Genomic DNA, 27,913 nt, shown 5'->3' with positions numbered 1-27,913 from the left:
TTAAAACTCTGATTGCTAAAGATGACAGGTAACAATTGATTAGGTAACTCGTTTAATGACGAGATGGGAAATTGTGTTTAAAAAGTTTCAACTAAGTTACAATGTACACCTACTTAAATAAATCAAAACCATGTTGCCTAATAGTCTAAGGTGTGTTGTATCTGTACAACTTATTGCCATTGTGCAAATAAGTCTTACCATCCCCATCAGCAAAACCCCAAAAGGGCAATTTTTCTCCATAAGGAAGGTGCGGACGTCTGACGGCCATACAGTCTTGTGTTCCCTTACCCCTACAGTGTATATTATATAATATTGTTTTAGGAATTGAAGTTTTTAACATACTAATTGAAACTATTAACATACTATTTAAATAATAAAACGTTAGAACATTTTTGGGGGATTAACCTACTAACTAGCCTATTAATGTGAGCTCGGATCGCAAATTACGCAGACTTTACGCACGGCCCCACCTTGTGTTTCAATTGCTCCAAAAATGACATCACGTTTTGAATCCCCATATCCAATCGAACAGCCCGATACGCGTGCCCGGAGAGATCATTGCTGTAGACAGAGAGACAAGAGTAAACTAAGCAACACGTATTAGACCAATTCGATCAGCAATAAATTATTTTTGTTGTGAAAAAGTTGGATTACAAACTTTCGGGAAAGTTCTGAATGGATCTGTACTGGCAATAGACTATGATATGCAAGTTCCACCACTCTGCTTTATTGCAGTTTTTCAGGGATTTGCATTTTGGAATACGTTTATTGAAGACATGGACTGATACGCAGAGTGGTTTGATTGTTTTCAGCATCTTGGAATAATGATATACGCATCCTTCAACGATCGTTCATTGAGAATTTAGATCAATTAACCATTACCTTTTGCAGTAGCCTAAGTAGCTGTCAGATGCCAAGTAATTTAAGAGCCATGGAACTTTCGTTGGAAATTCTGTTTTTATTTGCTTATGTCACTTTGATTCAGGTAATTACAAAAAAATACCTTTTTAATGACCATCACTAGTTCTTCAGCTGAGTGGTGAATGAGCTTATTTATTTTATTCGCAGGTTCATGGTGGAGTGATACAGCCATCCAAGCATCCAGGTAAATGTAATTATACTGTAGCATATTCCACATTTGTGCTGTGATTCTGGAGTTCAGATTATTGACATGTTTCCATAGTGTCTGAAATTGCTGGATAGATCTATGTTGAGTAATATTATTGGTTATTTGACAATTATTGTAATTATTGTTTATTGTTCAGTTCCATGTGTAAAACCCATTAGTAAGCTGTTAAAGTCATGCAAAATAGTGATTGTAACTGTTACCTTTTATTGATATTCCAAAGTAAAATGTTTACAATTGTCAATCTTTTTAATGCTAAAAAACTAACTCAAGTATGCCAGGAAAATAACAAATTGAAATAGCATGATTGAGCATGATTAGGGAAAAGTCCCATCTGAGTCCTTGTTTATCCATGAATTCTCCGTCCAGGCCTGCAGGTGTTGGCCACGGCCTCACACTATTGGCCGCTGGATGCCGTGGACGGGATCCACGGACTGTGGGATGAAATTGGAAACAGACCAGGTTATGTTAATGGAACTAATATAAGTATGTGCACAGACCCATCTGCATAGGAATAGAACGCCTAAATATCAGTGTTTTCCCTTCTCTGTCCGCATGGTCACAACTATTATGCACTCTTCACAATTCACCTCTTGTCTATCTCATACTGTATAGCCTTTGCTTTGAAGGTGCAGCTGTGTGCAATGCTCAAATTTGATTAGGTCCATGATTGTAAAATCGTTCACAGCGTAGATTCATTCTTGATGAAAAGCCTGAAAGGCTATTTTACATCCTCTGTAAACCCTTGTTAATGTATTGTTCATCAAAGTACTGTGGAGGAGTTATTATAGATATAATGTGTTTCTAAAAACGGAAAGCACTAAAACTTCCCCCTCTGTGTACAGTAGTTAATCTTCTAACAAGCGTAGGATAGTAGCTTGTAACATTGATTTTAAGAGGGTATGGACATGAAGAGGATATACACATTTTGGAACAAAAAAATATTTTAGCTAAATGATCTATATACCTCATTGAGCACTGTGGACTGAGCTCAGCATCACACTGGATCTCATTTTTGTCTCTCACAATGCCTAGTGTCTGTGTGTGTGTCTCACTGCTGTGTCCTCTGGTGTTATGTTCATGTGTATGTGAATCACCTGTTTCTCCTGTCTTTGTTTGTTTTCCATGTCTCATCCAGCTCTCAGAATCCACAACCACACTGTCCTCGCTTCCTCCCATAACTCTTCCTCTGTGTATACCAATGACTCTGCCTACACTAACATTTCTGCAGCAGTAGGTGAGGAACATCCCTACTCAGTGACATGTATCTATGTATTGTCAGCAACCCCTTTCTGATGGTTTTTAGTGCTACACTATACCTATCATGCTTAGGTATGTTTTTGCAGTCCCCATCGTTTGATATACATCACTAGCTCCGTAGCTCGATAGCTGTCAGCTGACGTGTGTCATAGAGAAGAAAACAAAGCTGAAATTCATGATTACACTAGTCTCAAGACCATGGTTTAGAGATCTGTATCTGGGGTGCTGTAGAGAGGAACGTGACTTTTTAACCCCAACAAGCTGATACAGTTGTGTCTGTGTACATGAGTCAAAGCAGGAGAACAATACAAGCATTCAGGTCACAGAGGGTTGATCGCAATACGGTAGCTCTATAAAGCTATACATTGGAATTACTCCATAGTCAGTGTGGTTCAGAGAGTTGATTGCTTTATGATCAGTAGACAAATCAGGTAACTTGATTTGCTGGATAAGTAGACAACTGATCTGGTCTTCTAAGACCAGTACAGCTAATTCAGCTGCACTGTCCCCTGTTTTCAGGCAAATTAATACTGTATATTTTACATTTCTTCCTTCTGCAGACATTGTTGAAGGAATGGTCAATAAGGGCATATTTTTGAATGGTGATAATGGAGGCACATTTCTACACTTTGGGAACTACCAGAACACCTGTATTAGTGACCCCACTCTGTGTGGTCCTGAGGGTGAGTCTTGCTGCTCTCCTCTTGCCAATGATAATGATCTATGGTACATAAAGTACCACATAATGTACTCTGCAATGACAATAAAGTTGAATCTAATCTAATCTAATAATAAAGTGTAATCTTATCATAGGTTCTATGTAAGAGACTCCCGAGTGGGGCAATTCTATTGTTGTGATATACAGTATAGATCTCAATGTGTCTGTTAGACATTGCATGACTCATAGTTTGAAGCCATGTTACATACTTTCATCGCAAGTACTGTAATCTCTTTTTACATTTTGTAGGGATCACATTTTCCTTCTTTTGGAAAAACCAGGAGGCACAGTCCCGTTTTGCTATCGCCTCTGGAGGTAAAGTCATTTCCAATGGATTCTCTGTGTATGCCAATAACTTTGGAAGTTACGTGGAATTCTACACACGAGGCAACTTCAAGAGGTGGAAGGCTAACATCAATATTCCAGGTATTGTTCCTGAGTTTTCATTCTACCCTGTTCCCTTGTTTATTACTGTAGTTTTCCATATGGATGAGGAATGTAGTCTGTTTCTCATGGGTTTGTTTATTTTCAACCATAAATGTGGATAATATATAATTATGTCCATGTTTTGGCTGATTGTAACCAGATGATACCACAATCAGTCCATACTATTGGTCCCAGAACATTTTTATGGAGTTTTTTGTTTGTTTTCTCAAACCATGAAACGATCATAAATATGTCACAATTTATACTTTTCACTAGCAATCGTGACTCCATATTGTAATAAAGGGTGGCTACCGTGATTATACAGTAATAACTACACAGTGAAATAGCTAAATTACTGCATAAACAGTTGTATATAAAAATGAGTACATCATATGCTTAAAAGGTCATATATTAAGTTCAAAGTGGACTCTAAATGAAGTAATTGCAATAACATTGACTTTCTAATATGGTAAAACTATTTCTCCAACCACTTCACTCAAAAAGCAGATAAGCAATTTCTTAGAGAAAAATGGTATATAGCAGTCAGTGGTCGAGGAAAAAAAGACATTCTCATTGTGTTTTTGTTCCAATTACGAACAAGAGGCATCAGAACTTGATTTATTTTATCAGTTACAGAAGATCAAACGTCATCTGTTTCAAATAATGTGACATGATGATACAGTATATTTGGCTAAGCCTATTTAACCCTGTGATTGGTTAGCCTTTGACTTAAAACAGAGGTTGAGCCTTAGATCTAAGACAGCAGCTCTTCTGACTCTTTACAAAGTATACCATTAGACATTATGTGTCCAGTGGAAGTTGTCAGTGTGGCCCTGCGTAACCTGTGAGTTTTTAACAGAAACATATCAGTCAGAGATAAAAACATGAGGAAAGTTGAAGATGTGAATGGGGATGTTTTCTATGGGACATATGGTTTGTATTTGAGCCAATCCCAATTGGATAGCAGTGTTTTTGTGCTCTACTGTAAGTCAATCTCCTCTGGTGGAAATATAAAGACAGTGAATGTTTTGTCTTTAGGGAGCCTCCTTATTGCCAGTTTACCTCAGAAAGCCTGTGGATTTAATTTCCTCTTTGAATGGATATTTCTTGTAAACATTTGATTGGGAAGGAAGAGTCTACAGGGGCAAAACTTCATGGTCATCAGGACCACAGAGAGATGGAGGTAATGACTGATTGGAGCGAAACATGGCCTTGAATTTGGTGGAAAAGGGTTGTTTGTTGTACGATTATGCTTGGCACAAAGAATACAACCATTTGATATATCTTAGATGAGCCTGTGAACTACAGTATAGTGACACATTACTCTCATAATCTGTGAACCGTATGCCCATGTCCTTTTATGAATCTTTCTCCTCATTCAGGGCCCTTCTGGACTCACATTCTGTTCACCTGGACTCTGACGGATGGCCTGAACATTTACATAAACGGGACATTCACCACCAGTGACCCCACTGGAAACGTGTCCATGAACTACGGTGATCCGTACCCTGACCTTGTCATCGGGACTTACAATGAACAGACCTATGGCCACTATGTGACTGGAGCCTTCGATGAGTTTGTCATCTGGGAGAGGGCCCTCTCACCCAAGGAGATACTGATGTATTACAAAGCTACCATAGGTAGGATATCACCCTCAACATTGTTCCTTTGCTCTTTTTTCCCCGTGATATGAAATGTTTGTTATGTTGACAATTTCCCCTTGACTATGATGTGATGTTAAAAGGGTTAAAAAGCAATTTCCGTCTCGGTCATCGCCACATTCCATCCACAGGACTCACGCATGACAACAAGACATTAAACTGTTCAAATTCCGTCATCTTAAAATCATCTCACATACTTCTACCATATAAGTGTTTCACAACCTTCCACCTTAAAGTCTCTCACATATTTCTACCTTATAAGCCGGTATTTAAACCGGTAAGGAGCCATGTACTGTAGTATTCAAGAGTATACTGCAGCATTTTGATTTGAGGTTAGGTGATGAAATTGTTTCTCTCCCACCCCTCTAAACACTTTTGTTGTGTTTGTCGTCCCCCTGAATATTTGTAGGTAATCTAGTTCCTTATACATTATCGCAGTGAGATAACATTGAGAAAAGTTATATTTAATTCATATTCTATGGTCCATAAAGATTCTAAATCTCAATAGAAATTAATAATGAAATTAATAAACTCCTTTGTAGTTGTGGTTATGTGGGTCAGGACATGGTGAGTGTTAGTATTTGCTGGAAAAAAAGAGATGAATCACTATTCATTCTTATGGAAAATACACATAATAAGGGTGTCGACACTATTTTCCTTGGTGTTTGTCTATTAACTGTAGTGAAAGCATTAGCTGTTTAAGCATCCATTTTCTGAATAATGGTATGTTATCAAATCTTATCAGACATTATTTCTAATGGCAATAGATTCCTCTAGACAGAACACTATAACAAGACTGTTATGATTACAGAGATTCTTTTTAAATATATTTATGGTGTATCCATATGAAATGTTGATTGGACGTGAAGAAGAGTTCACAATTGGGTTGAGTTATGGTCCTAATGTACACCCATATGTGGTCATGTTTTGAAGCCGAGTGTGTTCATGACAACCTTCCAACTTCTTTTGGGCTTGTACAGTAACTCTGACAGATTTAGTAGGCTACTACTATATCACATTATTTCTTTCCATCCCTCTCTGAGGTAGGTCCAACCATCATCAGGCTTGTCTTGCAGTTCATGAATATTTTTGTCCTGAACAAACTTCTAAGCAATTCATTTGTCATGATATTGTGGCCGAAGATTACTTGGGGGAGAGGCTGCATAGAGGTTATATGAAGTCTGAGAAAAAGTGTTCAATGATGCCTGAAATATAAAACAAAGTGTTCAGCGTGAAATACTAACAGCTAATGATTGGACCTCCAGACAAATGTATACTGTATTTAGCTATTGTAGATAAAGTGTGATGTTAATGTCTCTGATGAGACTGTTATATTGCTCCAACCAGGTGAAGCTATGGTTTTTCCCACCACACCCAGCGTCCCTCGAGAAGTCTCCTCCACGACCCAAACACCTGTGAGTTGGATGGAGATTTTTCTGACTCCATATCTTGACTTGTCTGGTACTACAGTATCGGAGATATTGTTAACAATTCTGACAATTTTCCCAGTGTTGTCCTTGCGTACGTGTCACACAATCGCCAATACATAGAAAGTGCATAGTTTAGAGTTTGGCTTTACTACTAGAGCAGACACACAGCAGCTACGAGGAAATGAGGTGGAGGCCTGGTGGTTGAACCGCCATAAACACAAACAATTCAATTCTAATGGAACCATTGTTTTCCTTTACGGCTGAGGAATTGAAAAAAAAAAAAAAGAAAAGGATATTGTGAGCACATGTGAACGGACCTCTCCTGTTTATTAAACGGCCGTTGAGGACGCAGAGAGCAGAAAACAGAGACAGCTGCTCCGCACAACACAAAATGGCTCCCTGTAGGGCATGAAGCTGGAAAAGTACAACGCTTTTCACAGCAGACGCCTACAGTACAAAGAAAGAGTTTCAGAGATTCAGGCTAGTGGTCACATAAAACATCCTGTGTATATTGGCCCAAGCTCTCTTGGAGAGTATCTGAGGAGAGGAAAATCAGTTTGAGGCATGATGCTTTGCCCCTCAGAGAACTACAGATGTGACCCATCCCATCATCACCAAGCTGAGTGAGGAGATCCACAGCTCCCAGGAGCCTGCTCCTATGCCCATGCTAGGCTTCCTGGAGTCTCTGCCCTTCAGCCTGCCCAACAAGACCATCCCACATGACACTGCTAACAACCTCACCCAGGTAAACACATACACACACATGCATATGCACACATGCACATACACACACACACGCACACACACACAGGCTTACGCACACACACACGCACACGCACACGCACACGCACACGCACACGTACACACACGCACACACACACACACACACGCACACACACACACACACACACACACACACACACAAACACATACTGTATGTTCACGTGTGTAGTCTTATACGAAGTAACAGTCCAATGGTGTCCATCCAGGCTTTTCTCAGGAGTGTGGAGGAAGTTCTGTCCTCTCCTGGGGTGGCAGAGGTAAGTGAGTTCATGCTGCCGCCATCAACAGAGTTAAAGTCATGATAAAGTCAGTATTGGAGGCTTATGTGAGGTTACAAGGCAAGGCAAGCCAACTGTATTTGTAAAGCACATATTCATACAGCTCAGCTGAATGCTAATTAATAGTTACAGTAAACTTAATACTAAATTGCGAATATGATCACATGTCTATCTTTTCATTCTGGCCCAAGCTCAACACTCCCATGTGCGAAGTATGGAATGCCTAAAGAGAGACATTTTGAGCGAGTTTGTGGTTACAGTGCGCTGAACACACCGAACAAGGGCGCTTGTTTTCATAGGAGCAAGCTGAAACAAGCTGAAACAGATGTTCTCAGCGCATGAGAACATTAGACTTGGAGAATGATGAAAATGAAGTCAGTGGCCAGTGAATGCTAGTGTACTGTATCATCACATCTGATCACTGTCTTAATTCATGTAACTATTTAGATGCATTCACTTTCTTATTGTTTTCCACGGTTATATGGATTTGTAATGAATATAAATCTGTGAGTACAGAATCTTTATGAAGTGACTCAAATGTTTTTGAACAGCAGTCTACCCCTGTGGTCAGTGGGCTGATTGAGACAGTGGACAAAGTGATGGACCACATGGTGTTGAACCTGGAGCCCAGTCCCCGCTCTCTCATCTCACTGGGTGGAAAGTCCTTTGTAGCAGGTCAGTGTTCCATCACGTCCCTCCGGTCGAGGTGACTCACCGGCTCTAATGTTAAGAAGACACAGTTCGGAAAGAAGGGGTTTCCCCTAGAATGGCAAACTAAGTATCCCGCTGTCCTCAGAAGAGCAGATCTAACCATGGCTCTTTTACAAACACCCCCTCTCTCTTTTTTGCATAATATTTTGTTTAACTGAGGACTTGCGTGTGTCTCTCTCTCTCAGGGGCTCAGTCAAATGTTTGATCCACCCATGAATCATCAGATAACACTAAACCCGCTGGCCTTGAGTCAGAATCCCCCTGGTGTTGGAGCTGACGACTCTTTTCTCAACCTTTGACCCCTCAGACTATTCCCTGATGAAGTTCCCGAAGAACTACAATCTACCACACTACAGGTTCCCCACGCAGGGGAAGAACTACATCTCAGTGCCTGGGGAGGCGTTCACCATGCAGTGTGAGTGTCTACATCTCACTTCACTCTTTACACTCCCTCTCTCTCTCTCTCTCTCTCTCTCTCTCTCTCTCTCTCTCTCTCTCTCTCTCTCTCTCTCTCTCTCTCTCTCTCTTTCTCTCTCTCCCCCCCCCCCACCTTAACACAACGTTGTGTGCATACCACTGCTGGTACTGCATGAAATGCTCATCCTCCGTCTGTGTCAGGCATTTACGCCTAAGCAAGCAGCTTCCTTGGCTTGAATGTGAATAAATACTGCCCATTAGTTCTGCAGAGTTTCTGCCAAGAGAAGATTGCCCAACCGGGAAGCTCTTGTTATTGGGCAGTAGTTTATTATGATGAGATTAAAAAGACAACATTTAACATAGCCGAAAGGTACAGGGGAATAGGCATCACGGTGTGATTGCTTGGGATTCTTAAAAGTACTGAAGTACAGCTACACTACAGTATGACTTTTATGCAGGCAGTGTGAATATCACTTAGGACAGCCAGAGAGAGGGTGAGAGAGAGTTTTTTTATCCACTTTACGTGCCCATTAAAAAGTGACCCCACCAACTCACACAGTGAACTCATTTATTTACTTAGCTCACTTTTCGTGGCGCTCTAACTAAGAGAAGGCAGTAATTACTGGAGGTATTAAAACGGTGTTTGTTTGACTTTGTGTTTCGGGTCAAATTCCCTTGGCTCCACCTGGGCCCCAAACGCACTGTGTTGCTACACTCACATTTTGAATAAACCATTTTAATAATCTATTAAAACACCATTATCAGAAATGGAATATGAATGTTACTGCTGGCAACTTACACTCAAGACTGAGTTAACTGATGGGGCCAGACACATGGCTTAGTGTATTTAAGGTTTTATACCCCCCAATTAAGTACAGAGAAAGTATTACAGATAAGGGATTTTTGAGCTGCTTCCAAGACTTCATAAAAAGATGCAGATGGATTTGAATTATTTTCTTTCTTCATTAAGAAAGACTAACAGGCTAACAGGCCACCAACTGATCTCTACAAAGACCTTATGGGGGTATTGTGCTCATAGTCAAAAAAGCATTTTTGGGATTCAAAATTAATTCTAGTTGTCTGGTGAATTCAGATTAGTTTCAACTCAGATACAGCTTTGAGACCTGTCCTCATACTCTGTTAAATTGATTTGATTTCCCCATAAAAAGGGAATGAGGCAAACAAGGATTCTAGAACGTTCTCTAGTTGTCATTGTTTATCTTATTGTAGGTGGCGACTGGACTAGGTGGTGGGCTCAGTGCAGAGGAGGAGGGGGGGGGCACAGTGAGGAGAAGGGGGAACCACAGTGAGAAGACGCGGGGGGGGGCGCAGTGAGGAGGAGGGGGAGCCACAGTGAGGAGAGGGGGGGGGGCACAGTGAGGAGGAGGGCCCACAGTCCCACAGTCCCAGACCTCCTGCTGTAGTGTTTAAGTCATGGCACTGTGATTCGCATCATTTCCCAACACACACATGATCTGTGGCCCCCCCCCCTTCCCTCTCTCTGTCACCCGCGTGTGAGCACGCAGCTCTCCCATTAGTCTGTCAGTGGCAACCTGAGGCAGCAGGGCCGCGTTAATTAACTGCCCCTCCCTGTGGGCATTTTAGCAGCACCTCATCACATTCCCAGACCTACGCCTATGTGTTTCACCTCTGACCACTCTCTTCCCTTTCCTCCGTCTCCTCCCCTTCAGCTCAAACCACCATCGTAGGCCTCTTCTACCACAACATGCACAACTACTACAAAGAGATCAGCCCAGTCAGGACCAGGTAAGTGGGCTGACGGCTTGAAAAGACCTGATCTGATCATCACGAGCTTCGCATGACTTGAAATGATTCGAAACCTTAGAAATCCCAACCAATCCTTAAGCCAACCCTGCATGCCGTCTGTGGAATGATGATGGGATATTATACTTGTGAAGCATAATGTTTCCCAGATGAAAGTACAGTTTAAACCCACTGTTTAAAGTTGGTTTAGCACTTGCAAACAGAATAGTCTCATTTGCAGATAATTGCAGTACAGAAAAAAACTGCTTATTTTGAGTTGATTCATCTATTTGGAATGAGACTAGTCAGAAAAGTACTCTATAAACAAAATAGTTTCCCGTACAGCGCAATTAAGAACTACCGCCATTCAGAAAAACACAGTGTTCTCTCTGGAGGATCTAAGAGATGCTACGGCATTCTGCGCTCCCAGTGTCAGCCAGAAGCACTTCCTGTGTGTAAGCTCAGGTCCCCTGGCACCGTGGCGCCCCTGCTTCCTGTGCTCCAGCAGAACGGATTTGCCTCGGGCCGGTCCTTATCAGTGTGCCTGGCTATCTCTCATCTCACCACTTAACCTCCACTGACTGATACACCCCCACATTAACTACTCTGCTACATTTGACCTCTCTGTCCATTTTACCGTCCCTGGAGAACCTTATTATGATACCGCTGCGGTGTTTACTTATTGCATGACTTTGAATTGAATACCAGTAACAGTGTAGTGGGTGAGTCATCTTTTTTTTTTGCTTTAAAATTGCATATTAATGGTAGAAGTTACTGGCTGATGTTGTTTTATTAGCACTTAATCGTGTCTGTCACCATTTTACAAGGCATATTGACTTGGTGTTGGATGATGCACTTAGTTCATGATGGATGCGCCTTAATAATCACTGGGTGAGAATATCCCTCTGTATCATGATAGGAGGGTGTGGATGCCACTACAACCTGCCACCACTTACCTGTGGACTCCTGATGTGATGCTGTGTTGTCACTACGATTTATGATTCATGACAGATGTATCAAAGTCACACTCCCATGTTACTGTTCTGAGCTCTCTGTGAAACGTGTGTGTAGATAAAGTAGCAGCTTTGATTGGTGTTAGACTGACAGATCACCGCTCCCTCTCTCTCAGGATCATCGAGGCAGTAGATTTCAAAGACCATAAGATCCAGGTGGCCAGTTACCTTATCTCCCTGAAGGTGGAGCCCTCACCTGCCCTGTCAGTCAACCTCTCTGGAGCACCTCTCATCAAGATCGTCCTCACACACGTCCTGGTAAGAGTGCACCCTCGACATGCACATACACGCCCGCACACACACACACACACACACACACACACACACACACACACACACACACACACACAATCACGCCCACACACACACATTGATCACCATTTATCATGGAATCAGGAAACCCCTCCTCTGTTCAATCATGTTGGGAAACTGTTTGACACTACTTTTCCAGAAATGAGCAGAACAGTGGTTGGGTGTGGGACCCTTGGCTTATCAGAAGGAGGAAGGGTGTGGCCTTGGTTGAAGCATTCAGATCAGTATGTGTTACCCTTCATTTCAAGAAAAAACATGACGTTTTTTTTTTCTCTTGTGTTTAAATGAGCTGTGGACAGAGGACCATAAAGTTAGTACAAAGGAGGAAATATATTTCAGTTTTCATAAGTCCCAAACCCTTTATTTTCTTTAACAAAGCATGTGGCTTCCCGAATGAATAGTGGTTATGAACATTTGAACTGCATGGCTTTGGGCCCTGTGAAAGGAACGATAATTTGACTTTATGAACAACATTTTTTTTTTTTTTTTTTTGCCTCTCGGCTTTGTGGCTGGGAGTTAGTTAAGGAAGTGTTGCCAGTTTTCCATGGGAAATGCATTTGAAACCCATTATGAAAGTGAACGTATAAAGCGAAGCGTGTATGGCATTTGTACCTTCCTTTATTCAGAAATGCAAGGGAGAGTTCCACATCCATAGAGCACTCTCCTAACTCCAACACACACAACACACAAATGACCAAGTCATCATTTACCTTATTCAGCTCACTATTTTGAAAAGGCACTCAAAAGCAGTGGAGGCTAGTGGAGGTAGAAATTGGAGGACGGACTCATAGTAATGCATGGAATGGAATGAAGAACGGTATCACACATGTTTGATACCATTCTTCATTCCATTCCATGCATTACAATGAGCCCATCCTCCAATTTCTACCTCCACTAGCCTCCACTGCTCAAAAGTTCTGTAGGGACAAAATGATCTCACAAGTTATCATCGAATATGAAGTTTTCCAATAAATTATACAAAAAACAGCTTACGTAAGCAGACACTGTCCATTTCACTTTGAGAGAAAACGCTTTCCCTGCCATGTGAGCTGCTCATTTGAAAATATTCACTTGCTATTAAAGTGAATCACCATCAAAGGTGTTTTTTTTCTTCTCTCTCTCTTAAGAGCACAAATGAAAACCATGCAGCTTCGTGAAACCATGGCAATGGGCTTTGTTTGCCTCCATTTTCCCCAGCGAAAAAAATTGTTTATGCTGCAATTATCTGGCCTGGTTCCTGTGACAATGATTACTGTGTTTGTTTTAGCAGACAGCATGGAAGAGGCCAGTTTCTCCACTGTTATGAAGTGCTGGAGATGATTTCCAGTACTGCCACATGTTGATTCAAGGTGTTTCCATTTCAAATGGGACTTTCAAAAAATCTCAAATTAATCAATTACAGAAATGTCCACCACCAACTATCTTCCCCTTGTATTGTAATAGGAATAGATTGGACCTAACCTTCATTGTCGTCAGTATGAGTTCTGGGCCGAATTCTTTGAGCGATAAATTACAAAATGTGTCAAATATGTGATTTAGTTTGGCACCTCTTGTGCCAGCACACCTCCAACCTACGTAAGGGCAATATAACGGACACTTATATTTAGAAATGGCATACCACACACGTTACTTTTGGCTGTGACCGGTCAATATGCTATAACTGGTCTTGTGGGCCGGTGGAAAGATTTGGACCAAAAAAGTGACTGACTATTTTTGGAATGTTTATGTCTTTAGGAGCTGGTGGATACTTATCACGCTCCAAAATTGGAGAGAGGGAGAACTTCTCACACAGTATGTGGAACAGTGGAAGACCTTTCCCGTCATTGTTCACGTCGCTATTTACCGCTCCACTCCCAACATGGCCTCCTGTGGTCCTGCTCCACCACTCTGGACTAAGTGATTTGTGATTGACCCTTCTGTTCTCCCAGAGCTCCTAGTCCCAGATAGAGAGGAGAGAGAGACACCCAGCTACTTGATTAAAGCTTGAGAGGGAACTGTGTCAGCAGCATTGTCCTGTCCCCATATTTCTTAGCTCTGTTCATGCTGCCATGGTTACAACAGATCCTGTGTTTTGCTAACACTAGTAGTACAACCAAAACAGTCATTTAGTGCCCAGTAGATACGCTACGTCGCTACCCGTGATCATCCATCTCCTTTAGGACACCTGCCTTACCACCAGAAAAAACCAACAACAATGAAATTAACCTTTTCGCTGCAGCTGGAGGTCATCGAACATGAGTGAATGTATTGAAGGTGTCACTTGTCTGTGATGGCCTATAATGGCCCTGTGTTGTGGCCATTAGGACCATTGACAGGGGGAGGTCAGTGACTGTGGCCTTGCCTGGATGATTGATAACCTCTGAGCTCAGAGCTTCACTAGACATCTAGCGAGGTCATGCCATTCCGCAGCCGACCGGCCCCGCTGTATCAGTCCCAGGCCAAGGTGACGCCAGCAGGGTTGTGGGGAGCAGATCCCATACACAACAAAGGTGTTATCAGGTCCGCCAGACTCGAGGCCCGCAAGCTTTCTCACGCCATCCTGGCGTGGTGCTGATTGGGTCCTGGCTCCGGGGGTGATTTATGACTCCTGTCCGACGTGGGTTTGGCGTGGGAGGGCCAGCCGAGAGGAGAGGGGGGCACCGGGGGTCTGTAGTTAAACATTAATACATACATAAAAAATACATAAAAAACCTGCTGCCTCTCCTCCTCCCTCTCCTCCTCCTCCTCCTCCTTCTCCTCCTCCTACTCCTCCTCCTCCTCCTCCTCCTCCTTCTCCTCCTCCTACTCCTCCTCCTCTCTCAAAGCATCACACTGATGGTATGAGGGTGAAGAAATGGAAAGAGTGATTTCACAAGGAATGTCGGTGTTGCTTAGTGTCAAAATTGAAAGGTTTGAAAAAAAAAAAGCTTTTGACAGGCAGGACTTGACTTTACGGGCTAGTAAAGCTGTGTGTGTTATAGAGGCGGATCCATAAGATGGGCTGTGGAGAGAGGTGGAATGAAGAGGGAGGATTGTAGGAGTGATGGTGGCCTCTGTCTGTGTCTCCAAGAAGTGACCCAGGCATTCAGAATGCAGGGATTAGTTTATCAGGTTCTGGAGCGAAAGCTTATTTTTTTCATGGTGACTGATCTTCGTAGATATTTTGGGGTGATTGATAGTATTTCGGCATATCCATCTATGCTCTATAAATCAAAATCAGAGGGGATGGAGGGAGGAGGGAGTGTTTGGGCAGGAGGGATGGAAGGCGGGCAAGTGGTAACAAATACGTCTAGTCGACTTGTAGGAGCTTCCAAAAAAAGAAAAAAGCTTGGAAAATAGTGGATTAATTAATCAACAACTGGGAAATGAGTCTACAGAAACGTTTTAAAGCTCTGATTCCCAATCTTTTTGGAACACGTCAGCCAATGCTGGTATCAGTTCCTTCTGCCACAATAATAAGCAGTCTTTTTTGCCAGTCTTTTTATAACTCTCAGCACACACCCAACCGAAACTGTGTGGGCGAAGTCTCTCTCTCTCTCTCTCTCTCTCTCTCTCTCTCTCTCTCTCTCTCTCTCTCTCTCTCTCTCTCTCTCTCTCGCACAGACACACACACACACACACACACACATACATTTGGGCCAGCACACTGATCAATTACAGATGGAGGTCTAGCTATTGCTTTTCTCCTCTTGGTAGGTGCTTTGCATTGAGGGTCTCTCTCTCTCTCTTTCTTTCTCTCTCTCTCTCTCTCTCTCTCTCTCTTGCTTTCTCTCTCTCCCTCTCTCTCTCTTTCTCTCTCTCTTTCTCTCTCTCTCTCTCTCTCTTTCTCTCTCGCTTTCTCTCTCTCCATTTCTCCACTCTCCCTAAACAAAACAGAACTTTCTTTAACTTTTCTCGGGCAAAGGTTAATTTTATGTAATATGCCATATTCACAGAACAATGCCACTATCTCTGACTGTGCTGTCAATTAGTGACGTAGTGAAATGTATTCTATTCCAGCATTTGGACACAAGTTCGAAAAATTCGGAGAAAATCAAATCCTTCCTTGTCTACAGTATGCAACATTCTCCCAAACTACGACCTGTTTATATTTTGCTACCAAGGCTATTGCAGAATCATTTGAATGATCCGGTGAGACTTCACATATCTCATCATATCAAAAACAAAATTGCCAGTGTTTAATTGGCCTCATTTTTCTTTACACCCTTCGCACCTATCAACACTTACATAGTTGTTTTCGGTGTCCACATTGGAGGCTGAGCTTTCGGCCACAGCTGCAAGTCTTGTTGTATTTCCCCTGACATCATGACCTCACTCCGGACCAGTTGTGTTGTCCAGCTTTGCTCAGAATGTTGTTCCACATGGTTTGTGTGTGTGTGTGTGTGTGTGTGTGTGTGTGTGTGTGTGTGTGTGTGTGTGTGTGTGTCAGTGTGTGTGTAGCAACATTTGCTTGTAGCAACATTTGCTCTTTCCTAAGCCCTACAGTCACTGTCCTGGGATTAGTCCAGACCTACCGTTTCGAAGTGGATCCCAATCTGAGAGAGTCTATGAACAGTTCCCAGGCCAGCGCGTGTGTCTCTGCGGAGATGCTAACCTGCTGTGCTATGTGCCGCTGTGAGCCTGCTGGCCTGCATAGTGTTTCACTTCACCTCTTAGTACCTGTCCCAGACATACTGCAGAGCAATAAAGTGTTTCCTTTCATGGCTAATTTTAACTAGTATATTTCGCCGTAGGGAGATGCATATGTTTGCACTTTAAAAAGTGTTATATAAAGCAACCAGACACACTATTTAGCCGATACCTTTATTACGTTGTCTTGTTCTACTCAATCTGAGGCTTGTTATACTCAACACCAAGGCAACAAAGACAGTTCATCATTGCTTCGCGGTAAAGTCGTGTATAGGAGGGTGTCACTGATACCATGTAGGCTGAGTTTCAATGCTCTCACGGTCTCTGCAGACGGTTGTGCTGTTAGGGAGACAGACACTTCAGTGGTGATGATATCTGCCCCACACACATTTCAGCGTGAACATTCTAAATTACACCCTGTCTCTCCTTAAGTCCTCAATTAGACTGCAATGTTGTAACGCAAGGGTAGAGCGTTACATAGAAACATAGAGGTGACTTTTGTTTTTTCATTCATTGTTTTTTTTTGGGCGATTTCAAGTGCTTTTAAATTTAGGGCGACCACAGTCTTTATTTAGACTTCATTGCGCTTGAAATAGGCCTTACTACAGGCCGACATTGCCAGCCCAGAGAATGTGCGTCAGTGTGGTGTGTGAGTTCCGTGCTTGGCTGTGGAGAGTATATATGAATCTAAGTAGTGTGGTCCTGCTTGGATTTGTATCAGAGCGGCGGGTATCTGAGTTGGTGGGGTTTTGATGAAAGGGTTGTGTGTCTCGTGGTCGTCACACAGTGTGTTTTGGTACCGATCCTATATCAGTGGATCAGTACATTGAAACCTACACCGAGAGGCCACAAGACAACAACCGCAATCCGCTCTCCCCTGACTCCCTCGACTTGTACGCCTCGCTTGAGAACCAGCTGTCAAGAGCTGGGATTCCATTTTGGCTCGGAATACACTGCTGTCTTGGGATTTGAAGAAGGCGTATCCGTCCTGTCAGTGTTTGGTGAAGTTAGTTCAACCACAGAGAAGGGCTTGGCGTCCCACTCTGGCAATCATGGGAGGTCTCAAACGCCACCGCAGCGCAGCGAAGAGCTACAACAGTTTAGAGAAATTGCCGGGTATGTCATGTAGGGCTTACTGTAGATGCAGACGGTTGTGTGTGATACTATTTTTCCCTCGTCATTTTGTCAATCGATGGACATTCTGACATTGTATTCGTAGCCATCAAGCTTAACATTGACGTTAACCACAAAAGGCACCACATTTGTTTTGAATTACAAGAATAGACATATCAGACTGCCGCCAGTGTTTTCTCGTGCTGGCAGTGTAGACGTTGAAGGCCATTCTTGCACCATGACGACAGATGGGGGGGAAGGGGGGGGGGGTGAGGGTGAGGAGAGGATGGGGCGGGGTGGGGTCGTTAATCACCAGCATATGCCACTCATCCCTGAAGCACAAGGCTCAGAATCTCCCCCGAATGTTGTTGCGCAACATACTGCCACATGGTAGTGATGATGTCATAGCAGCTGAAAACGACCCTGTTCTCCCCTAAAGAGTTTCATAATCACTCTTGTCCCCAGTGAGCTGTACCGTGTGTAGGATTGACTACACCTGAGTCTTGATCTATACTCTATGAGTCCTGCCTGATTTTTGATGTAGTGGATTGATAGAGTGGAGAAAGACTGATTACTTCACTACTGATTTAATGGTCTCTGAGGCATGGGAGAGGCACGGCGTCTTACCCTCTATCCTCTGTGTCTCTCCCTCTGTCGTTCACCATCTCCTTTCTGTTTGACCTTCTATTACTTTCTGCGTCCTTTCCTCTATCCATTATTCCCTGTCTTATTCTCTCTCTCTCTCTCTCTCTCTCTCTCTCTCTCTCTCTCTCTCTCTCTCTCTCTCTCTCTCTCTCTCTCTCTCTCTCTCTCTCTCTCTCTCTCTCTCTCTCTTATATGAGGTTAGTGATTTCCAAGGCTGTGTGTTGCTGGCCCTCTGTTGTTAATAAAGTGCTGGAGCGGTCCAGTCCTCCCTGGCAGACAGAGAGGCCTCAGGGCACCGGGGAGCAGCGGCACACACACACACACACACACACACACACACACACACACACACACACACGCACGTACACACACACACACACACACACACACACACACACACACCATAGCCTGCATTCTAACACTGAGGAGTGACTTTCAGATCTCCATCACTCTCCTCTCATATCAGCTCAAAGAAACGCATACTGGATAATGTCAGAACCACTGGTTTGTTACAGGGAGCGTTGGGCTAAAGCACCACTTCTCACAGCTGGGAATGGCTTGGTTGGTTTGTCAGTGTTCTTTTCAGTTTGCATCTGGTCTTTGTCAGAGGTCCTAACATTCTCCCTTGCAGTATCAACTGAATGAGGATAATGAGTCTCCCTCAGTAACAGTTTCAGTGATAGTGGAGAAAAAAAAAAACGTTTCAAGAGAGGGTTTACTGTGTGCAAATGTACACTCTCCTCCTCTCTGCTATGAATGGATCCTAGTTACAGTACCTCGCCCATCTGCTTTCATTTATACCCAACAAGAAACTGTGAGTTATTAAACCCCACAGGGCCCTGGAAACTCAACCAGAGGGTCTCTAGCACCTCTTTAAAAACAGCCCGCTTGCCCATGATGATGGGGTCCATGTGTGGTGCTCTCTGAACTGTCTTTGTACGGTCCTGACCCTGAACGCATCACAGCCCTGTTCACTGCACAGAACTGTAGGTGAGCAACACACTGCTCCATACGGGGCGAGTACAGTATGTACCATATGTGGAGTATGTGGAGTAAGTTACAATGTCGTCAAAATGTTACACAATGAAGTCACCATTTTTGGCTATATCTGACATAATAACATCATACGAATGCCTATGGATGGGCCAGGAAATACCCTCAGTTTCACTCTCCTTCTCACTCTCACTTTTTCCAGAAGGAAATAGAGACAACTCATCCTATCGTTTTATCCGACGTCGCTATTGTGGCCCAGGGAGTAAGGAGAGACGGGTCTCCTCTTGATGTACACCCCACCAGCCTCTCTGTTGAGGACAGATCGGATAAAGCCGAGGTTTAACCTGAAACCAGGGCCAAGCCCTAATTACAGCATTCCTACTCTTTAACCATTAGCTCATTGTCTCAAGGGGACTCCAAATCTCATTTAAGGAATTACATGGAAAAAGTGAGTTGTAATCAAATAAAAACCCCTTTAAGACAGTAGGGAGTCTCAGTCAATGTAATAATCACCTTTGCTGAGCGCGGGCCTCTCGTTCTCCTTTGTTATGATCTCGCTAGTTAAGCTTATGTCTTCTTTAGATGTTTATTGGGCTCGGGGCAGCACCGGCGGAGCATTGTTATTGTATTTCAGAAACAAGAGCAACGAGTGGGTTCATTCTTCCAAATCCAAGAGAGAGGTCTATTTTTGGAAAGCGTAGAGGCAGCTCTAATGGTCTTGTTAAGCTTATAGATGAATGGGGAAGCCAACTGGAGACACGGAAAGCCGTGGAGAGCTGCTCATTTGGATCCAGAGGATTCCATGCCCTCCGCATGATTAACCTGCATTTCCCTAACAGGTTGCTCAGAGTTATGGGGAGGAACTAAAAGCCAATGTTGGCCATCAAACCTTCCTATCATGAAGCTGATAGGGATATCGTAACTCAATTCTGCCCAGACAATGTGATGACCCTCTTTCACCATGAAGCAATGAGAAGTACAGTGGCAACAGTGAATGTTTTATTTTTCCACAGAACAAAGACCAGCAAGACCAAGCCTTAAACCAGAGCAACAATGTGTTCCTCTACTGTGCGTTCCTTGATTACAGGTGGGTCTCCACTGGTGACAGACATAGATGTGTGTGTGTGTGTGTGTGTGTGTGTGTGTGTGTGTGTGTGTGTGTAAAATGATGTCAATGTTATAACAAAATAAAGTATAAGCATAACAACTCTACATGGATATTTGGAACCGTGGGGAGGAGATTGTATTTCCATACTGTATTCATTTGCCGGTTAAGAGCATTACAATGTGTTATAATGTGTTCTATAACCTAAGGAAAACATCCCTGATGTACATTAAGCGTGAGTCATATTTCACTGTCTGGGTTCTAGTCAAAATCTTTAACTATTCCTTCGACCATTTCCTCTTATAAGGGGGGATAGGATAGGTCATAATCCCACTGACTGTATCTGTCTTGAGCATGGGTGTGCAGCAACCTTCTGTAAAAACACCCACATCTGATAAGGGGAGCCAATGTTTTGACTTTTTGAAAACTATAAATCACTTTTAATGTTTTGTGTGTTTTCATTGGACTCAAATGCTTCCTCTCCCTTCTCCCCTTTGCCTTGTGGTTCGTTGAAAAATGTGAAATATTTGGCAGTGCTGTTAGAAATCAAATTCCAGAAAACGTGTGTTCATAAGTCGTTTAGTTACTTCACAGATATTCCTAATTCAAATAAACTCCCTGCCGTCATCTCTACGATGCCTTTGATGATAGGCGTGTCTCTGTGTCTGTCTGGATCTCGATCTGAGCTCCCAGTGTCTGTTTGTCTGTCTCTTTTTTCTGTGTTCTCCCTCACTGGGCCCTCTCTGTTTCTGTACTCCATCAGTTCAAAGGAGGGTGTGTGGTCCAATGAGGGCTGTGTGCGGTCCGGAGGCAACATGTCCTACTCTGTGTGTCTGTGTAACCACCTCACCAACTTTGCCATCCTCATGCAGGTGGTACCAATCAAGGTAAGAGCCTCTCTTCTCCTCCACAACATGTCATGTTCAAGTGTGGTATGTTGTGTGTCCTCTCTTTGTCCTTGTCCATCTGTCAGTACACATACTTGAATTATGGCAGTGTATTTGGACAGGGGGCAGTGGTGCACCAAACAGTAAACCTCACCATTCAGAGGATCGAGCATTCCTCGCCTGAAGGTCATTTATGGGTAGGCCTTCAGAGTAGAAACCTTTGGTTTCACTCGTGGTTTAATAGGGAACTGCTGTGGAATACCATGATGAAGTGTGTTTCCTTCAGGTCCCGACATTGGCCAATGGTCCATGCCTTAGAGACCACAGTCTCTTTAGCTCAGGAATTATACCATACCTTCCTTATTGTAATAAAGACCACACATCATCGGATTACCACACGGACCACAGTAATTGTAAAGTCACACTGTGAAGACCACAGTCGTCCTGTCTGTGCTCAATACTGGAAAGCATATTATTGTTAAACAAACCCATCCCAAGCTGCCATACAGTCCAAATAGCAACAACAGCACATCAACATACAGACATCGTTGTATCAGAGACAGACAATTACTGTGTCAGCAGAGGTCAAAGACCATCCAAAATGTGTCAGTCCAATCCTTCAACTCTCCTCTGTTCTCCAATGGCCAGGCATATTCACTCAGTGAACTCTCCTCTGTTCTCCAATGGCCAGGCATATTCACTCAGTGAGTGTGTGGTGGCCATCTTGACTAGATTCCATAAATAGCAGAGGAAAACCATCTTCTCTGCTCAGATGGCCAGCGTATTTCAGCAGTCCTCTCCTTGATGCTATAATTTCCTCCAGTGAGTCTCTAATTAGTGGCCTGCCTCGTCCCTCAGCTGTGGGGAACATCCCACGCATCCCCTATTCTGGAGAGCTGCGATCTCTTGGTTGTCCTAATGATAAGGCACTGTGCTGGAGTTAATGGAGAATCAAACCCCAACTCTGAAAATAAACCTCCTCTCGGAAAACCTCAGTGTGTGCTACGGGCACACACAAACACATACAGACGCGCACACTTACGCACACGCAGGCAGAAAGGACACAATTAACAATGTTTCTTTTCTCAGCTGCGGTGACAATGCTTATCTTGCATGTAAACATTTCTACATTTCAATGCATGATTATACGGAGCAACAGTCATACAACTGTCATGGACTATAAATACTGTACTTAGCTTTGGTTAGGCTGCAAATGTTCTGGGGCAATTCTGTATTGACTTTACTAGGAGTTGTGCTATGCTAAAGTAGTTTTATTATGGTGGCAAAGTCACATCCAGTCCAGCACAGAAGTCCTCTAGAGAGAACAGTAACAAGTCACTCCATATGAACACAGCTCCCTGTAAAACCCTATCACTCTACTGGCTGAGCCTGGCCAGGGAGGTTGGATGGAGGAGTCATAGTACTGGGCAGGTCAGACGCCAATGGAAGCACTTCCTTCCGTGGAAGCTAGCCATTCCATAAAACAATAATAAAATAACCTCCTAAAAGTGGCATGATTAGGTAGAGCTGTGCTTCAGAAATTAGAGGTTTTAGAATGTCACATACCTTAAACATTCTATAGAGGACATTATTGGTTCATAGTTCACGTGTGATCTGCTTTTTAAATATTGTTTCCTCGAGTCAATCAACAAAATCACTTTTGTGAAAAATGTACTTTCATTCATCTTTATATTCTTGCAACAACAGTATATTCAGTGCTGCATCTCAAATCAGCTGCCTTTTTACATACATTTTCCCTATTGTAAATGTTTATAGTTATGCCGATGATACTCAGCTGTACATTTTTGTTTTATTGCCTGATAATTCACATGCACTCCGAGATATAAAACTTATATATCTCTATATTTTTCTACAACTAAATCAGGACAAAACTGAGATTCTTGTCATTGGACCAAAACCACAAAAAAGCTAATTGTCGAATACCATGGGAACCTTGCTTTCAAACTGCAAACATGAAGCTAAGAATGTGTGATTATAGATTCTGACTTAAGCTTTGAGCCTCACATCAAATCTATCACTAGAAATGCTTTTTATCATCTACGGAATATTGCAAAAGTTAGACATTTTCTCTGGCAAGCTGATGCAGAAGTGTTAATGCATGCTTTTGTTATTACCCGTTTGGACTATTGCAACGGTCTCCTTTCTGGTCTTCTGAAGAAAGCTATTGGCCAGCTGCAATTAGTCCAAAATGCAGCAGCGAGAGTTTTAACCAAAACAAGCAGAAGAGCTCATATAACTCCTCAGAAAATATGTTCAAGTCAAGACTAAAAACCCATATTTCTAATACTGCCTTTAAATTACTAAATAATTAAATGATGATTATATAATGATTGGAGCACTGCAACGTTTGCCGGAAAAGTGCTATACAAATAATAATGATGATAATAATAATAATGATCAAAATAATAATAATAATAATAATAATAATAATAATACATTTATTAAACACATTCTCACGTGACATCCAACTTGTGTGTATAAAAAAGTATTATTGATGTGCTGCTACTGTATTTGGCTTAAGTGATGTGCTTCTGTCCTGTGCACAGCTCACCAATGCCCACCGGGTGGCGCTGTCCACCATTGGTTACATTGGCTGCTCCATATCCATCTTCTGCCTGACCATCACATTGGTAACCTTTGCAATCCTGTCGTGAGTATCCCACAGTAATAACAATGATTGTTTTATATAACTGAAGTCTTTAGTTATGAGTTAGACTCCTTTTTCTATTTAAATTGACTTTGACAGATGAATTGTTTATTGTGTAAAACAATGTTTTTGTCCATCTGTTGCAATGCAGGTCAGTGAGCACCATTCGTAACCAGCGCTACCACATCCATGCCAACCTGTCTTTTGCCATCCTGGTGGCAGAGATCCTGCTGCTCATCAGCTCCCGCTTCGACCCGGGAACGGTAAGAACCTATAGTTCCTCATGGGCTAGGACTAATTAACTACACCTATGAGGATGATGATGATGAAGATGATGATGATGATGATGGTAGTGAAGATGAGGTTCAATATGCAGTGCCCTGATGATGAGCTGTTCTGACCTTTGGCCCCTCCTCTCCTGTCTCAGCTGCCCTGTAAGGTGATGGCTGTCCTGCTGCACTTCTTCTTCCTGAGTGCTTTTGCCTGGATGCTGGTGGAGGGCCTCCACCTCTACAGCATGGTCATCAAGGTCTTCGGCTCAGAGGGCAGCAAGCATTTCTACTACTACGGGATTGGCTGGGGTAGGTGTAGTCACTTTTATAATACTATGTACACCACACTTGTCTCATTGACCCACATATAATGTATGGTTTTTTATGTTGATCAAACAGGCGTCTGCTTTTTTTTATTTACACCCACTGTAGAGCTCCACATGTCAACTGCTGTGATTAAAATATCTCCAAATAAAATCTTAGTTAACAAAAATGTCAACATTCTAAATCAAACTCAGTGGACGTTCGAGGTCTTTTCTTAGCAGACCTCTAGCTTGGCCTTGAGACCGCCCGGATATCTTTTGGGGCCAGTGGACAGACAGGAGAATGTGCTGTTTGGATCCCTGGGAAACACAGCCTCTCCATCACATGCTGGAATGATTATTTGAAATAAGATCCCATTTTTATCATTTCCTATGTTTTTGGCCGGAGTGATTTCACATTTCGTGGCCAACGGCAGATTAAGTGACATGGACTTGGACAGCAGCTAGAATTATAGATGATAGGACATCTGAAAAAATAGTACGTTTGTATTCAAAATAAAATAAACTCAGCTCCTGTTATTAGCTGTGAAAGAAGGCTCTTGACCGTTTATTCTTCATTTGCTCTTAACAGCGTAATTGTGCAGTGGTGAGAAAGTCGGGATTTTTCTCTGGACTCAACAAGTCATTAAAACATTAAACAGATGAAAGCATAGCAACGGATAGAACTCGTTTTTTTAGGGGACTTAACAGACTCATAACGGATATTATTAGGACTCCTCTACTGTGTGTTACTGTAGCTCTTTTTGTTAGGCTTCTTGTGTTTTAGGAAACCCTGCCACTCTGACTGTAATGTGCCTAACAGATCCATTGTCTTCTCAGGTTCTCCTCTGGTGATTTGTGTGGTGTCTATGACATCAGCTCTAGACAGCTACGGAGAGGTTGATAAGTGAGTACAGTAGCTGAGTCAGCACACCCCAACCTGAATGAGTGAAAAACCACTTGGTGACACATTGTTGCTATTACATAGGGTTAAGACCTAGAAAGACACCATGAAAGAGCCAATACAGCACAATGTGAGGGTCATCTAATGACTTTTCTCTCTCTCTCTCGCTCTCTCTCTCTCTCTCTCTCTCTCTCTCTCTCTCTCTCTCTCTCTCTCTCTCTCTCTCTCTCTCTCCTCCTTCACTCAGCTGCTGGCTGTCTTTGAAGAACGGGGCCATCTGGGCATTTGTGGCACCAGCATTGTTTGTCATTGTGGTGAGAGAACTCAAGATCAATTAGCATCTGTGTTTACATCGTGTTCCCCTGCGAGACCATTGAATATGATATCAATCACCTCGTCACCTGTATCTGTTTTGCACATAATTGAATATGGTCATGTTTTACATCGATGTGTGTGATTTTCTCCTTCTAGGTGAATATTGGCATTCTTATATCTGTGACCAGGATAATATCTCGGATCAGTGCAGAGAATTACAAGGTTCATGGAGATGCCAACGCAGTCAAGTGAGTCACTCTCATCTCTGTTCTTCATCGCTATCCAAATCTGGACAAGAGACCATATTATGTCAATTATCTAATGTTCTCACTTCTAACATGTCGATATTTTGTCTGTGTCTCTGTATATGAGTAGGCTGACTGCAAAAGCAGTGGCGGTGCTCCTGCCTATTCTGGGCATCTCCTGGATCTTTGGGGTACTGGCCTTCAACACCCACTCCCTTCTTTTCCTCTACATGTTTGCTGTGTTCAACTCATTACAGGTGAGTTCATCCTGTTTTGCATGATTGAGTCCAACCTGCAAAACATATTGGGTGACATTGAACAGCTTGTGCTGATGTGGGAAGGAAAAAAAGACATGCTGCTTAGTGGAGAGCACATAATTGCGTTGGAATAATAGTGATTTTGTATGATGTGTAACAATTTGTTTTACATTTTAATGTAATTGACTGCAATCTAACAGGATATCTCTTGTTTAAAGGGATTCTTTGTCTTCCTGTTTCATTGTCTTCTTAACTCTGAGGTAAGGTGCACTGCAAATATTGTTTCTTTCTGTTTGTGTTTAGATTTTTAGGGGACTCGGTTAACCATGAATCTGTCATCATTGTCATCATACCTTTACTCATAGTTGTGATTTATTCCTGTAGGTCAGAGCTGCGTTCAAGCACAAAACCAAGGTGTGGTCTCTTACCAGCAGCTCAATTCGCAACATCAATGTGAAACCCTTCAACTCTGACGTAGTGAGTACCCATAGGGAGGGCTATGGGGATTCACAAGAGAGGCAATTAGTTGTTCAACTTCAACTTCCCAGATCAATCTTATACTCTCTCCTCTCTTCTCCAGATGAACGGAAACAAGGAAGGCGTGACAGCAGCAAAGATGAACACATGGGACAAAAGTACCAACTCAGCCAATCGTATTGACCTTTCTGCTGTCTAAAACTACACATCACTTTTACTAATGGCGGAACCAGAGGCTCACTAGTGTAGATTAGCAGACACTGGCTACAGCAATGTTTCCCACTGCTCTATATGACGTGCGACCCACTCTCATGGAGTACAGTGTAAAGACTGATACATTAGGGTGTGCTGTGGATGTAGTCATGAGGCCATGCATCTCTTCATTACCAGCTCGACACACAATGACAGTGAGGGACCATCCTTACAGGAGGATCTCTTTGCAAAGCTCCTATAGCCAACAGCCTCTCTAACTCCTCCACTATAGGATGATTTGATGTAAAGCTTTAACCCAAAAGGGACATTACCTCTCTGTAACCAACAGACTCCAGGGACTGTGTCTGATGACATCCCTTCTTAAAGTTAGCTGACCTGACCGTATCTAGGGATGGGGTTTCTGAGGGCATCCATAGGTTGGGGACTGAGAGAGATTTTAAAGGCCCTTGAGTGACTTCAGGGTCAACATGCCATAAAATGCTTCAGGTCTTTGTTTGTCTACCTGTACTAGATAAATCATTTTTGTCTGTTTATAATCAGAATAAGATCTTACAATCTGAATTGTCTAGAATCAACAATGATCAATGTGACTTTTGCTGTTGCTTAACTATTTGGCCAGAGATGTGTGATTTTTTGCAGTATGTTCTGCGATTTGTAAATTAATTCAGACACATATAGTAAGACATACTTGCAGACAGTACAATGTGGTTAATCTAATTTGGGATGGTAGTTGTGATATAATGATTGTCACAAGGTCCTGGTTGGGTTTCAGTTTCAGGTCACTTTGGATACAGGTAAATAAAGACCAAGGGTAGTGACGTTTTTATAAAGGAGGCAGATGCTTATGGGTCAAAACTAATTTAGAGGCAGTTATCCATAATGGGTTAAAATAAGTCACATTAAATGAAGACCTCCACACTCTAATGTATTTATGTTTGTATTATGTGATGCAGAGTTCTCAGTTTCTACTTTTTGCAAGAGCACAAGAGACACTCATAAAGTTCACATTG

At 42.6% G+C, this 27,913-nt stretch overlaps 1 protein-coding gene across 1 annotated transcript; it reads left to right on the top strand.

The window, feature by feature from the left end:
• Positions 1 to 21: 21 nt before the first annotated feature.
• On the top strand, positions 22 to 26,889 carry adgrd1 (adhesion G protein-coupled receptor D1; the record flags this gene model as incomplete). Its single annotated transcript, XM_080531439.1, has 25 exons — positions 22 to 28; positions 1,496 to 1,612; positions 2,265 to 2,363; positions 2,947 to 3,069; positions 3,354 to 3,530; positions 4,913 to 5,170; positions 6,539 to 6,606; positions 7,205 to 7,366; positions 7,611 to 7,661; positions 8,234 to 8,357; positions 8,701 to 8,808; positions 10,502 to 10,577; positions 11,704 to 11,845; positions 20,272 to 20,345; positions 21,127 to 21,250; positions 23,818 to 23,921; positions 24,070 to 24,181; positions 24,346 to 24,499; positions 25,333 to 25,399; positions 25,644 to 25,710; positions 25,868 to 25,959; positions 26,087 to 26,213; positions 26,432 to 26,473; positions 26,598 to 26,690; positions 26,794 to 26,889. The coding sequence occupies 25 exons, from the start codon at positions 22 to 24 to the stop codon at positions 26,887 to 26,889; spliced, it is 2,664 nt and encodes an 887-aa protein (XP_080387565.1).
• Between the last annotated feature and the right edge of the window lie 1,024 nt (positions 26,890 to 27,913).

Source organism: Nansenia antarctica, assembly GCF_963989245.1.
Source record: "Nansenia antarctica genome assembly, chromosome: 5".
In the NCBI taxonomy this organism is placed as follows: Eukaryota; Metazoa; Chordata; class Actinopteri; order Argentiniformes; family Microstomatidae; genus Nansenia; species Nansenia antarctica.
Note: the sequence above shows the minus strand (reverse complement) of the source record. Positions and strands in the feature narration are given on the sequence as shown.